The sequence below is a fragment of the Sesamum indicum genome, linkage group LG1, assembly GCF_000512975.1.
Source record: "Sesamum indicum cultivar Zhongzhi No. 13 linkage group LG1, S_indicum_v1.0, whole genome shotgun sequence".
In the NCBI taxonomy this organism is placed as follows: Eukaryota; Viridiplantae; Streptophyta; class Magnoliopsida; order Lamiales; family Pedaliaceae; genus Sesamum; species Sesamum indicum.
Window position 1 is genome coordinate 11031223 of NC_026145.1, and position 15653 is coordinate 11046875.

At 35.2% G+C, this 15653-nt stretch overlaps 3 protein-coding genes across 4 annotated transcripts in view; 1 reads left to right on the forward strand and 2 right to left on the reverse strand.

Moving 5' to 3' along the window:
- LOC105162673 overlaps positions 1-1291 on the reverse strand; it is a 3711-nt gene extending 2420 nt beyond the window's left edge. The window contains exons 1-3 of the mRNA XM_011080761.2: positions 1047-1291; positions 812-944; positions 5-108 (exon numbers count right to left, since the gene is read on the reverse strand). Of these exons, the coding sequence (XP_011079063.1) occupies positions 5-108; positions 812-944; positions 1047-1129 (320 nt within the window). The 5' untranslated portion in view covers positions 1130-1291. The remainder of the gene's footprint in view (positions 1-4; positions 109-811; positions 945-1046) is intronic.
- Positions 2345-7405, reverse strand: LOC105164526 (ankyrin repeat domain-containing protein, chloroplastic). Of its 2 annotated transcripts, none has more exons than XM_020697577.1 (7): positions 6515-7405; positions 5281-5357; positions 4349-4447; positions 4109-4207; positions 3611-3709; positions 3418-3516; positions 2345-2887 (listed from the first exon to the last, which is right to left on the reverse strand). In XM_020697577.1, exons 1-7 carry the CDS (start codon positions 7368-7370, stop codon positions 2798-2800), a joined length of 1419 nt encoding a protein of 472 aa, XP_020553236.1. In that variant the 5' UTR covers positions 7371-7405; the 3' UTR covers positions 2345-2797. The 2 variants fall into 2 exon arrangements, with proteins under 2 accessions (XP_020553236.1, XP_011081481.1); XM_011083179.2 differs by having other exon boundaries at positions 5281-5360.
- On the forward strand, positions 10862-14590 carry LOC105162682 (serine/arginine-rich splicing factor SR45a). Its single transcript, XM_011080773.2, has 7 exons — positions 10862-10982; positions 11109-11128; positions 12596-12742; positions 12840-12939; positions 13275-13424; positions 14017-14086; positions 14168-14590. The coding sequence occupies exons 1-7, from the start codon at positions 10980-10982 to the stop codon at positions 14374-14376; spliced, it is 699 nt and encodes a 232-aa protein (XP_011079075.1). The 5' UTR covers positions 10862-10979; the 3' UTR covers positions 14377-14590.

A 15653-nucleotide genomic window follows, 5' to 3' on the forward strand; every position in this document is an offset into this window, starting at 1 on the left:
GCACCTTTGTTTTGCAATGATAGAAAGTCTGGCCACCACTAGCTCACAGAAAAGCTCAATTAACTCATTTGCAGCCATTATATTCTGTTCTCTTATCACATGTTCAACCTATACAACACATGTGAGAATGCTTTGGTAAGGGGTCACTACACGAGTTCATAAAGATTAATATGCAACTATACATGTACTATGCAGATAATCCTTGCAATAAGATAATTCACTTACTTCTTCAAGTGTAAAATGAATAAAGATAGTAAATTGGGTTTCTTATGATGCGTGCCAGGACAAAAACGATTGGACTTGGATGTAATGTACCTCAGCAGTCTGACTTATACATCAACATTTTGTATGATGGACTTGGATGCCAACCAGATCAAATAACTGAAATCTTAAGTACGATTGAAAGCACAAGAACACATCAAAATGGAAACTTCAGTCCGCCCTACAAAAGTTTGCCCACCCACTACTTTCCAGAACAAAAACTTTAGACAGACCTACATCAGTTCAACGAATAGCTGATCAAATACAAAAGGAAAATCAACAATTTGCTCCTTTAATATCCCCAATCCAACGTCAAGGGTTCTTTACTAAAAAATTTCCTACCCCTTCAACCTATGTTGCTTTACCAGCACCCGGACCTTTTCTCTTAAGATTCATTGGCCAAATCTTGATCTTAATGACCCGAAACTAAACCTAAGCACCTATTCAAGCAATACACAGATGAATATAACGCTGAAAAACAATCATAATGAGTAACAATCCAAAAAAAAACAAGAATCAAACTACTAAAAAAGGCAAATAAAAAATTTACTCGAATACGAGCAGTGGAATCTTGACCAGACTCAAGTAGCATAGCAATATCACGCCTCATCTGCTTTATCACCACCTCTCTCTTGTTCCTCAGCAGTTTGACTCTCGCCACCGCCATTTTCGACATTGTTTTGCTTCAGAAAAGAAAGAACAGCAAAAACAAACTCAGCCCACTATACTCAACCGCAAATCCATCGCTTTACAAGAAAAAAAAAATTGAAAAAAATAAGAATCACCATTTGGAAGGGTTGAATCCGCGAGAGAAGAGCGAAAGACCCATTCTGACGGCCTTCTTCCAGTGGGCGCTCGCCACAGTCATTTTCGTCTTCCGCTTATCCCTATTTGTATAGGAATCTGCCCCGAGAAGGAAGAATGGAGCGTGACAGGAAAAGAGAAGAGAAGAGGTGAGGTGGTGGACAGACTATAACGGTCGAATAGCAAAGGAAATCATTTTCATTTAAAAATAGAAATTGTAGTGACGTGGCAGATTTCGGGGAAGATGATCCGACGGCCGCTTTTATTGAATTGGGAAATGGAGCCGTTACATGACTCGACTACACATCACTGGCACTGCTGCTGCTGTAGCTCAACGAATCCTAAGAAATACTGTTCCAAAATTGTCCCACGCAATATATGATGTTGCATTTTTTATTTTACAGTTTATGAGTTTAAAATATTTGATCTTATAAAATAAAAATTTTAATATATTTGATCTCATAAAACAAAATATTTTATTTCAAATACTATAATTTTTAACTTAAAAAATTAAATTTATTAAGCCCATAAACTATAAAATCACAAGTATAACACTTTTTATCATACACGTTAAAAGCACAATTTCCCCACATAGGGTAGTTCTTTTGTTTAAGATCTATTATTACCAGCAGAAGTGGCATATTTGATTGATGTTCTTAATTTTTTTATATTAATTATTTATTTTTATATGGTACGTACTTGTTCTTATTTAATATTTTTATGTGAACTAATTATTCAAAAAATATTATTTTAAAAAATAATTTTGAAGGAGTAAATCAGAAAGAATATGATAAATAAACTCTTTTTCTCATTTCCTGTATTATTTTTAGAGAAAAACGAGAGTAAAATTAAAGATAAAATACAATAAATTCTTGTGAAATTTGATATAATTACAAATACCCTCTTATTATTTAAAAAATTATCAATACCCATAATGTTCGATGAAATTATATAATCGTTAAATTGAGGCCTAGAATTATCAACTTTGTACTTACAGTATTTTCTTTTTTAAAAAAATTGAAAAAATTATAACAAAAAAAAATTATAAAAAACAATTATTCATTTAATCCATAAAAAAATTTCAAAGAATTCTAAAAAGTAATTAAAATTATAATTTGTAATACACTCGTGCTTTTTAGTCAGTTTCACAAAAAATAAATGAAAAACTTACGAGTTAAAATAGATGTTGAATAATCGTTAACATTAAAAGATATTAGTAATTTTTCAAACAACGAATGAATATTCTTAATTAATTATACCAAACCTTATGAATCAAATCTCAGGAAATGAAATCTCCAAGTCCAAGCATTATAGAACTTGGGATCCAACGAGGATATATTATCATCAAATAACTCACTATATTTGTGTTACAAATCTCAGGAAATAAGAGAGATAATGTAACAAAGGAACTTTAACTGGAGCCACACCTGGTCAACTACAATACTGAACTTGATACTAACAAGATTGCGATGGAGCTGTAGTAAATGCGTCGAGAAGCAAGCGACAAAGTGATCCATCCAGCAGCTCACTCCCGAAAGAATCAGCCACCTCATCTTCTTTTTGTAGTTGCCCATGTCCCCAAGTAACTCGACTATCGGCTGATTGAAGCTGGAAAGAAATTCAAGAATAGGTGATAAACAACACTGAGGTACCAAGAGATACGAGCCAAATCACAGCGAGGAACCACTTAGCAGTTGGACTACTGGACAGAGAGCTGTTGAATTCGTCGAGCCTAGGGGAACCGTTTTAGTAGCTTGATGAGTTCATAAGTTCTTGTATCTCTACCGAAATAGAGGCAAAGGTCTAGTGGGGTCAATCCATCCTGATAATAAGATTAAGGATTAGGAAAACCCATAAAAGTTAAACAAAAGATGGCATGTTCATACGGAGCATTTAGAACGTAAGGCAGACTGTGTGCTAGTCCAAGTATTTCAATCATAGAAAAAATTATATATCCCCTTAAATCTCAATCATATTACTATATTGCACTCATGACAGTAGTTTATGCACAGCAACTATTCCAGGAAATTTGCAGTCTAAAAAATAACGCATAAATGTGTTGAACACGCAGCGCATGCTTGATCTCGGATGTAATCATTTGATCTGGCTGTATCTCACCGTTTTGATTTGGCAAGCGCACAAAAAAATAAGAGCATCACTCTGCAGTTAACAACCAAAAATGTAGGCCCCATGTTCACACTAAGAATCAGTCAACACATGAGCAGATACTAATTTAAAATGAGAACCATGAATCACCAGCAGCTAGGTGGTTTCAGATTCAAAGATTGATCCTTGGAGCATTAACAACAAACAAAAATCTATTTTGAGTTTCTATACAAGTACAAGTTTTACCCGGTTCTTTAAAGTTTTATCGGCTCCCTTGATCAACAAAAGCCTCACTACATCTGTCCTACGTGATTGAACAGCCAGATGCAGTGGTGTCCACCCATCCTAATAGCAATAAGAGAAGAAGCCAAATCAATCTTAGTTACCAGATATAAGTATACCAAAATAGGATGCTTAGAACCCAGATTAGTAAGCTTACATTGTCTTGAAGATTTAGATCTACATTATACAATAACAGAATTTTTATCATATGACTTGAAGCTGTGAGGACAGCATAGTGCATTAAGGTAGCACCATCCTGTTGCAGCAAAAAGATTCAGAAATAAACATTAAAGCCAGAGGATGGTATAACAACCCAAATATCAGATAAAGTAGATGAGGAGAAAAAAAAGAGGCATTAGGTGCAACCAAGTTAACACTTGGAACAAGAAAATGAAGGCAAAAGAGCTACGCGATTCAACAATGATTTATAGAGTCTTGAACTAGAGAGCCCATGATAAGCATTTAGCAAAATGAGTTTATAATCAGCTGCCACAACTTAATGCTTCCATGGACAAGACAAAACAAGAGTTCAGAAATAAGTTACCACATGTTCAATTTTAAGCATGTTATAGTATACAAAAATATGTCCATCCCACATACTGTGGTTAAAGATCTCTCCATCTTGTTATGCTACTGCATGTCTAGGTTGACTTACATTGTCACGAGCAAAGGGATTTGCTGATTCTCTCAAGAGAAAATTAAAAATAGCCTGCTTTTTGCCAAGTATTGCTTTGTGAATTGCAGTCAATCCATCCTGTAGGAAAAATCAAGATAACAGCAAAATGGACAAATGCACCAGTTCAAGACCAGGATTTCCAGAAAGGTATAAGAATGCAAGGGTAGCCAGCATGCACAGGGGAAAATATAGATAAATTACAGTTTCCATCCAGTTCACCTTGTCAGGCACATTAATATCAAGGTTGTGCTTTAACAAAGCATTCACAAGGTAAAATTGTCCTGAGGCAGCAAGAGTATGTAGAGGATGCCATTTTCCCTGCAAAATAATCTTGAATTAGCATATAAAATGCTCTACATTGTTTGAGACCATAGAAGAAGGAAAAATAACTACTAAGCAGCAGCAATGAAATTTAATTAAATGCCAGAGGGGACAAGACCATAAACAAAATATGCTGACCAATTGCTAAAAAAAACAAGCACAATACTCTGTTAATATAAAGAGCAAAGAACCACCATACACAAGTTCTACTCAGCAAATAGCACAAAAGATTTATAGCTTGATGAATAAACTAGTCCAGGAAGAGAATTTTGAAGATCGTAAATGGTCCAGACAGTGACCTACCAATAGCTTAGGGAAAAAGAAAAGATAAATTAATCATTCCTATTTAGCAAGGCCGGAAAGAAATATAGTAAATAGTGATGGTGAGACCAAGTATCAGTAGTTTTATAGTATTTTACTCTGATACTTAAGAAATTAACTCGTAATAGCACAAATCAGCTCATTCATCAGATTGCAATTGACAGACTTTGGCCAAACTCACAACACAGTGTTGGTTCATTTATCTGATAATTTATTTGAAGAGCTTGATACAATTACAATTAAAGGATATGCTATTTCCAGATTTTGAAAGACCATGGGATGTTTCCTTATACATACGAGTGCATATAGTTTCTGCACTGCTGATGAGTAGCTAGAAGCAGCAGAAATTAAGCAGTGAATTATCAGGAAGGTTACTGTATAAACATTTAGAGGATCAAGCTGCTTCCAGATTACATCCATAATATTCATTCTCTCGTCACATATCAGCATCTTAACAAGTCTCTTTCTTGCAGCATAAAAGAGATCATAAGAGACATTGAGACACTCACCGAGGTTGCAACTGCTATATCAGGAGTCCGCCTATTCATTAGTATCTTTTCTTCTTTTGAGAATAATTTACGAGTGCCTGCTGAAGGCAGTGTCAGGATAAAAATACTGAACGTTAGAACATAGGAGAACATAAAATTGTGAGAAATAATATAACAACATGTGTTCCTCTTTTATATACTGCCGTGTCCCACCTTTATCTCAACTTAAACTCTAGAAAGCTTAAGAAGCTCCAAAGGATGTAGTTAAAGCATTAGAGCTCATAGAAGACCAGTTAAAGGGGTTTACTAGCAATTACTGCTAGGCACTGAGGAGAGCTCGTTACTCACTGGTTTGTACTTTCCATCTGGTCAGTCAATGAAAGAATGCTAGTCCCCCATACGATTGGAACTAGATACCGACCTTTCTAGGCTACACAACTAGGAATTGTTAGCACCAAATTTCTATAGACAAGGTACACAACTAGGAATTGTTAGCACCAAATTTCTATAAAGAAGCAAGAAGAAAAAGTAATTAATCGATCTCTCTGAAGAACTGAAAGATGGGTTGATTCATGATACGAATGGACTTCTCTACTGAAAGTCAAGCCAAAGTGCGTATAGCCTGATCACACTTTTGGTGTAGGGTAATAATTTACAGATTGCATCCTTATGTTTTAGCATAGGATTACTGCTTATGCAGTCTAAGAGTTATATTTTTAGCATATCATTGCTAATTAAAACAGCAGCATTAAGTATCAAGGTTGTTGAAAACTAGTGCTCACATATGCCGACTGTTGATACTACATTTCAAAAAGACTTAATAAATCTTAATGTCAATAATCTATTCAGTTATAAGAAGTCCCCTCCATGGCCTCACTGTTAGATGTTATGCATGTTGGACAAGTACCAGAAATTTGTAGCACTCCAATTTCATACTAGGAACTTCCATTATTCATGTCAAAGTCCTGCTGATATGTAATAATCACCAAAGCAGTGTTAAACATCTGCACGGTGAAACTCAAATTCTCAAACATCTCCAGACTCCAGAGACTTGGGATCAGTCACAAAAAAGTATACATAACATAAGATCTTAATCAAATTGCAATACTCATCGAAGTAAACAGCATTTACATATTACTCTTCAAAGAACAACTAAATCCCTTCATAGCATCAAACCTTAGGTTTTAGTTTAACACAAATCTCATTAGTACAAAATAAACATCACAAATTAACAAATTGACGGAATTAAAAATACCTTGAGATTTGTCAGCCACGCCAGGATCATAGCTCCCACTACTGAAAAGGGCCGAAATATCCTCCAAACCTCCCCCATACACAGCCAACCTCGGGTTCCTCGGCGGCACTCTACCTCTAATCCCCTCTCCATTTCTCTCGTCATCATCTTTCTCGTGCTTATCATTCTCATCCATACATTTCGGTTCCGGGTCATCGAGCACGATTGGTTTCAACTTCTGAAGCTTCTCATTCTTAAACTTTTCGTACTCCCCCGAATTGAGAGGCATCAGAGCTTGCCTTCTCTTCTCCACCCTTCTGCCGTATTCCAGTTGCTGCGAGAGCCTTCGCTTCTCCTTCTTCGTGATGTTCAATTCCCTTTGAACATGCACCCATTCCTCTGGAATCAAGTTCTCAGGAGAGATAGTTGCACCTTTATCCTTATTATTATTTGGTTTACTGATTTGGGCTTCATCGTTTCTGAAATTCCGGGTGTTCTGAAGAAACGGGTCGTTGAAAACACCTTCTTCAAAGACTAGGCAGTCTCCAATGGCGGGTTCCTCCTCCTCATCCTCTTCCGGTTGAGGGTGCGGAAAGGCGTCATACAGAGGTTGGGAAGAGAGCTGAGGGGAGTTGGAGGACTTTACAGGATTTGCTGGGGTCAGGCGAGGAAAAACGAGGTGGGAAGGGGAAAAACGAGATGGGAAGGGGCGGATAGTTAAATAGACGAAGTGGGGAGCAGATAAAACATTATAGGTGTTTGGGTTCTCCGCAGAATGGTAGAAGGCGAAGGTGCTGAGGACGACATGGTTTCTCTTCCTCGGGAGAAGAGAGACAGAGAGGTGTTGTGCTGAAAAATGGGTTGAGACCCGACTCATGCAACAGGTCAAAAAGAATTGGATTTGGATTTACGTATCGGACTCTACAATTTTTGGAGTTTTAGTTACACTCATATCTCTTTAAATGGTCTTCTTTTTTCCGTATGATTTGACGAAAAATATTGATATTAGTAAAATAATTATATAAAATTTTAATATTATTTTTTATTTATAAAAAAGTATAACGATGTTAGTCCCTTTTTATATATAATATTTTTTATAAGTACAAAAATATATTTAGAAATATTAGCTGAGCAATAAAATTAAAAATTTATATAAATAACTTTTTACAAAAGTCAGCATTTTTCATTCATAATCTAACGAAATGAAATTAGATATAAACGGAGAATTTCTAAATGTGTTGTAAGCATAATTTCAAAAAAAAAATTGAAATAAAGTATTTGTATTTTCACATTTTCATAAAGAGGTTTAAGTGTGATTAGTGTATTTTTTTAAGCCAAATATCTTCAATAGTTCTCATATACACTTTTTGTTCCATTTTAGTATTTTATTCTTCAAAAATACTATAATAATTCTTCATTTTTTAATTAAATTTAATAATTTTTTGTATGGTTCCTGAGAATTAACTTTTAACGAAATATAAATGAAGTGTATGAAATACTTGACTAATGAAAGGTAAAAGATGAAAAAAAAGTTCACAATACTTTAATAATAATGCATCAAACATAGATAAAAGGATGAAGATTAGTATAATGCATTTAAAAAATGGGGACTAAAGTAAGATGTAAAATGATGATGAGGGATTAATGAAGTGATTTGGTCAACTTTGCTAAATTCCTCTTTCATCCCTTGTACTCAATTTTTTAATGCTTAATACTCAATTCAATAATTGAATTATTGAAAAAAGAAATGCAAATAATTTGAAATAAGGTGTGATGATAATAAAATAAATAATGTGGAGTACTTGAATAATGGACTTGAAATAAGCTTGTGAAGTGCTAAACATGAGCTAAGAACTCATACCCTTGTTGTTTCCGCGAGAGTAAAAGGGTGACCGATAAAAGTTATTTTCGATTGCAATAAGATCTTTATTTATGAAGAGGATTAGAGAAAAAAGTGGGGCGGATTAGGGGTAGTTGTATATCACTATAAACCTCTAGATGTTAGCTTTGAGCGGTAATATTCGTACCTGATTCGAATTTATCTTTTAAAAGATATGATCATTTTGAAGGGGTCTTGCCGAGTCAAATCGAAAAACATGCAAGTTACTTACTGGCTGCTTTATCCAACTAATGTGGTTAATATAGAAGATTCTAAATGGAGATTTTTCATGATGACGTGGCATGTGTCATGTAGAAATCAAGTGATGTATAATATATTGGATATACTTTAAATTAAATTATAATTTATAAAATTAAAATTATTATTTAAAAAAATTATCGTTCCGCCCCCCCACTCCTAGTTGCCCCTCCTCCCCTCGGTGTCACTCCTACCCTCCTCCCTCGCCTCCAGTCGGCGCCCCTCCTACCCTCCTCCACCTCCTCCAGTTGCCCCCTCGCCTCGCCCCTACCCTCCTTGGCGACCCCCACCGATTGGCATCGCCCAAACCAATGTCAATCTAAGCGATGACTTCGCTCTCCGCTGCGGTAGGTAACGACAGAGGTGAGGGGGGCGGGATGCCCCCATCATCTTTTATGGCCGCATGGAGAGCGTTCAATTAAATAATTTAATTTTAATTAATTTGATTAAAAGTTATTAGAGAATTTTAAACTAACTAATAATTAATATTAAAATATATTTAAATTAATAATTATCCATTAATAAATAAAATATCATTTTTATAATTAATTAATGTTTATTCATATAAATATTTAATTTGAAAAATAAATTTATTGTGTCGAAATTATAATTTAAAATTATAAAATTTTAAAATTTGATATATTTTACTAGAATTTTATATTAATATAATATTAAGTCAGCATTAATTTGTTACATATGGATGTACACGTGTAAAAGTGGCTAAAAGTTCAACAACTTATGTGCCATGTAGACAATTTTCTGGCTACTTTGCAAAATCTCATCGGAATATTCCCTACAAAATCCTATGTCGGATTAAGTTTCATCAAATTATGAAACTTAAATGAGTTAAGAAAATAAACATAGTTATCAAATTAAAATTAATATTGTGAATACTTAATTAGCTAAAAAAATAATTTTTCCTTTTATTACTAAAAAAAATAAATGAGAACCAAGTCATGAAGGGACAAACAAGTTTGGCAATTTCATGAAATAATTATAGCAAGAGCTTCCACCTTGTAACTATAAACATAGGTGTTCTTCAACAAACCAACACACAATAAAACATCGTAGAAAGGGAGACATGGAAGGTTCAAGATTATTGTAAACAAATTAATTTTGCAACCTATTAAATAATAACTAATGTGGAACAATATGTTAATTATCATATAATCTTTTTCTATTTGTAGTTTGGAATTGTTGCATGTTCAAATTAGCCATTTTCTGTTCATACTTTTTAACTATATGTAGGGAGGATCGCTTACTTTCTCTTTATTTTCATGCCACGTGTGTACAGAAAACAGTCTCCATGAAAGCTATGCAACGGCTTTTTATCTGTATTTGACATCTACCTATCCCTATACGCTGGCTGTATTGGGTGTTTCTTCCATATACGTTTAATTAATGCTAATATTTAACTGAAACATATGGGGATCTCTCTTTATTTTCTTTCGTGCTTTGAAGGAAAAGCTTCGTACCATCAATCAACCATTAGATTCAATTGGATTCGAAAATCAATCCATTTTTTGAATTCTATTTCTTGTAAATTCTTTTTCTACTTCTTTATCATTATTTCAGCCAAATAAAATATAAATGGATGAAAATTTTATTGATCAAGACGAATTATTGCACATTCATATGCCACTGAGGTGAGTAAAGCCAAAACAATATTAAAAGAGAAAGGAACTTGGACATTACATCCTAATTACAGAGAGACGGTTCAAAAGACATGGACCCTTGATTTTAAGAATACTTATGATTTTTGCTTCAAAAGTTGTTGGCATAAACTCTCCCATTATCATGCCAATGGAAAAAACAGACCCTTGAGAATTTATATGAACAATTAAAATGTCAAATATACTAAAAAAATCAAGTTAAACGCACTTCAGATACGTGCATTCCACATTTCATTTGTTTTTAACAGAAGAGAAATTTTATGTTAAATTTATTAAAATACAAGGAGATTTTTAACTTATTTCTAAAATATAACAAAACTTTTAACTATTTCAAAAAAAAAAAAAAGGTAAAATGGAGTTTAGCCAAAATAAAATCATGGATGTGTTGTGTTGCTCTTGGTGGTCTTTAATAATTTATAATATGGTGGGGAAGCTATTTAGAGAACATGAGTTGACCATGGTCCAAAATAATCAGAAAGGGTAAAAATGTCCATTCATAAATATTTGTTCTGGCAGGTGAGAAACCGGGCCTGGCGCTCAAACGAAATTGAACCGGGTCGATTTTCTTTCCCAAATCATCTGCGTATATATTAAAGAACAAACAATTCCTTTCACAAGAATTGCCATCTTTCGGAACGCGCGACGGGGTTTAGGGTTTTTTCATTTCTCTCCAACTATGGTAAGATCTCCATCTCTCCGACTCTCTATCTCGCTCTCTTAGATGTGGATTTGAAGTTTAGAGATGTGTATGTACTCTGGATGGTAAATGTTGATACTAATAACGGAAATTCTTATTGTTTTGCAGGCTGATTCTCCTCGCAAACGGTAAAATCATAAATTCTAATACTTTTGCTCGTCTTTTTCTTTCTTTTTTTAATTTTTGGGTTTTGATTTACGGGAGATATTCTAGGGTTTCTGATCTATATGTCGAGGTAGGGGATTAGGGTTTTTTTTTTTTCTCAGAGGAACTTGGAGTTGTAGGTCGTTTAGCTCGCGGTTCCTGGTTCATCTCTCTTATACGATATACTGGCTTGCCTATGTATAATTCTGTAATTTCTCTCTTTTGAGTTTGTTGATTTTATTTATTTATTTATTTGTTTTTTTGTGTGTTTCTGTGTGTTTCGGTCGTCCTTTTTTGATTAGGCTACTAGCGGCTTCATGTAATGCTCCTTTGAGAAAATTTTGTGGGGGCGTTTCTTATTATTTCAATGAAATTTATGATTGAATGCTGATTGCTAACTTCTTCTATGCTGTTGTGGCTGTTTTTCAAATTGAATTTGCAATTGTGGTATCATTTTAACTTCTTGGTGCACTTATGATTTGACTAATTGTATTCATGAGATTTGTGGCCAAGCTTATTATTAAGCTAACTGTTCTTTTCAGGGTTTCTCTTTTGTTGGTGTTGGTTATGGAACTCATAAGTTCTCACTAGATGTTATATGTGGGAATATCACACTTTAATTGAGTGCACTCATTTGGAAGAGAATACCGACTCAATCTTATTGGGGGTGGAGAGGAAATGAATTTGATTTCTTATGTGCCATAACACTCTTTTTAGAAGTTATTTTGAAGAACATTTTGGTTTCTGGTAAAAATGTCATTAGGTGTAATGATTTCATGAAGTTGGATTTGCATTTGCTTTTGAGAAGCAGGCAATTGATACACAATAGTTTCAAAATGAAAATCACACAGCTGGAATCTGTGAAATTTAATTGTTTTCAAATTATATGTGAATACTTCTACTGATGATTGAATAGACTGAATTGATATAGCATTGTTATGACTTTAAATATCTGAAGTGGAAGAAATCAAACCTTCAAACATGAACTTACCTGTCTTTTGTTTTTTCCTAATTGAGCTTTGAAACGGAACTTTACCGAGTAATGCTCATAATTTGCTGCTGGCTGATTATTACAATGATGCTCATTTGCATGAATTTCTACAGTTACCTGATTCTCATATGCATGCTTTTTGCTGGGGAGTTTTTAGCTGTGTCTATGTCTTGTGTCCTGGCAGTATCCGATTTTTCTTCCAGTCCAAGGTGTTTGCCTGAAGTTTCTTGTATACATTTAGGATTCATATAGTTATGTGCCTGTTCTGTTCCTTTCCAAGTTATAGTTGTTACAATGACTAATGTTGTCATGTATACCTTTCTCTGATGCAAGCTGTTTTCTACTTAACATTATTTACATTTCGTTTCATAGCGAAGCTTAAACATTTGTTATTGCAGGTGTTTTTTGGTTGTAGTATTGGTGTTTGATTCTTTTCTTTTCCTACATTTTTTACTTTCAGCTATGGGCGGTCTCCTTCTCCATGGGAAGAGAATTCAAGATCCAGATCAAGGTCGAGATCCAGGTCCAAATCTAGATCTCGTTCTAGATCATGGTCAAGACCAAGGGCCAGGTCTAGGTCCAGATCGGGGTCAAGGGGCCGTGGAAGGTTAGTTGTAATATTATTGCTTTGATGCTCTTATATTGCCCTTGCACACTTTGTTAGTTATTTGTGCTAGTGCTTTGCCTTGGATCCATTTATGCAGGGAGGATGCTGTTAATCCAGGGAATACACTCTATGTGACTGGCCTATCTACGAGGGTCACTGAGAGAGACCTTGAAGATCATTTCTCTAAGGAAGGAAAGGTATGTTCTTATTCGATTTTTTGATGTTCTTTTGGCTCTTTCTTTGGTGAAAAACTTATGTTGGCACTTGGCAAAGTGGTTATTAGGTGTTATATGAGATGTTTGGTACTGTTACTGGGATCAGGTTTCACTATTGAAAATAAGTTTTATCATTGAAAATGCTAGAGGTAATTTGTTATCGAGCTCCACTGAGGATAGGTGGATGCATTAGAACAGGATGTAGGAAATTGTGAGTTCTAAATGGGTTAAGTTGACAATGGTTTCTCCATCTCCTGCTGGATTTGTGTGGACAATTTTTTCCATGCTGATGATCTCTGTTTGTTCTAATTTTATAGGTGAAATCAGTATTTTTGGTCGTGGAACCGCGGTCTCGCATCTCTCGGGGCTTTGCTTTTATAACTATGGACTGTCTTGAGGATGCCAATCGCTGTATCAAACACCTCAATCAATCAGTGTTAGAAGGCCGGTACATAACCGTGGAGAGGGTAAGCTACCTGTCTGATAGAAGCTGGTATAAAGTATTTGATTGTAAATCAACCTCTTTGACCTGAAGGTTTTCTGGTTATATTCAGAAGATATTGCGTCAGCTATGTTGGCAGAAATCAAAGATGATCAGTCCATCCATCTCAACAAAGCTAAAACAGCTTTTCACTTGCATCTGATCAACTAAATAGCATCTATATTGCCCAACAACTATACAACTTCAGCAAATACTGTCAACTCTCAATTAATCAAGGGTCTTTGTCAACATTGTAATCAGGCTTTTATGGTATCTTATACCTGGCATTGATTTTTCCTTTTCTCTTATTTTCTTTTATTTGATTGATTAAATCAAATGTGAGATAGATGGTATGGTTCTCAATCAACTTGTCTGCTGTATGTGTTACCCTCCCGTAGGGCCGTAGGAAAAGATAGATGCAATTTTTTTCTTTTTTACATGTTTGTTCTGAGTTTGTAGTTTCTTTCACGCATGTTTATTCTTGCTGCATACTCATTTGGATTATGCTTTACTGCCTTCCTTGAGCTATGAACTGTGCATTTTTCGATTATATGAAGTGAGAATTTATTTTTCTTTAGTCGCGGAGGAAGCGCGCAAGGACACCCACTCCTGGTCATTATCTTGGGCTGAAAAGTACTCGGGGTGATGGTGAGTTCTTGTTGGCTGTTGCTGTCTTTACTCAAGGTTATTGTTGTCTTAATATGAAAACCAATTATTACTTGGTTGTAGGTTATCGTGGTGATCGTGGTAGGTATCGTGGGGGTTCCAGCCGTGAAGATTATGGCTACCGGAGGTCTCCTAGGCGTTCACCTTATAGGGGGGGACGTGATTACTCTCCTAGACATTCACCATCTGGTGGAAGATCAAGAAGGGACAGGTCCAGGTCATATTCGCCTCGACGTAGTCTTGAAAGGAACTATGCACGTGGTTCTAGGTGAAAATGTACCATTTAGATTAATTGCTGTTGCTATTTGAAATGACAAGAACAGTCATGAAGACTATGAACTCGTGTGTTGTTTAGATTCAGTGGTGCACTCAAATGTGATTGATGCTTATTGTTTCTTATCATAGCATGGAAAACTTATTCTACTGTAGCTGGTGTCTCTTGGTTCAGCATTACTGCTAGTGACCAGATGATTTGGTTTCTGGATATTTGCTTTCTGTGAATATCTTGCTTTCTTGAAGCACGTTTGAATTACTGAATGAGCTGAGTTCTTCAGTAGCTCTGTTTTTTTTTTTTTTTTAATTTCATTTCTCATCAGATGAACAAATCTGATTGTATGTGACTGAATGCTGGTGGTTTTGGAAATTATTCAAATGTATTCCACACGTTGCATTTACACTTGATATTATGTCTGTCCAGTAGAAGTGTTACGGAGCTTCTCCTGTGTCTTGTTTCATCCAAATGAATGGTAGTTCACTATGCACAGAAGGTTTAATTGCATTGCCATACCCATCCTGAAGGTTCACCAATGTACAAATTGTTGATTGTTTATTATGAGAAATTTGCTGAAGATGACCCTGTGTCTGTAGCAAATCTTCTTGTTAACCTTTTTATTACCTCGATGCTACAAGCAGCTGAAGTTACTTGAGATTTTGTTTCTGAGGCCTGTCGTTAGGAAATCTTATGTTGCGAGTAGTGGTCGGAATTAGTAAGTATTCAAGGGCAAGGAAATTTGGAAGAATGAAGAGAGAGTAGTGGTCGGAATTAGTAAGTATTCAAGGGCAAGGAAATTTGGAAGAATGAAGAGAGAGTAGTGGTCGGAATTAGTAAGTATTCAAGGGCAAGGAAATTTGGAAGAATGAAAAGAGGGGAGCTTCCGCAGGGGCAGATTGTTGTGAAAAGGGATTAAGGTTCTTGGGAGGGTGTTCCTTTTTTGGTTTCCTTCTCTCTTCTCTCTGATCGCATATAATAGACCTGAGACACGTCTCGCGGAATGCATTTTGAAGTTCTTAACCTAACGATTGAGTAGAGCTGTGTTTTCTGCAAAACAAATCGAAGTTTGTGTTTGTAGTAGGCAACATCAAACATTAAAGACGATGCCTTCTTTCTCAAAGGTTCAATCAGATACTGTGGAAGGTTTAAGAGTTTACCGCAAAGGTAGTCCTTCCCTAGGTGGTATATTTAATTATATTCAAAACATGTAATAAAATGGATAGTTGTGTGCAGTCAATTCCTCCATAATTGTCTGTACAATTGAATTGTGGATTTTCA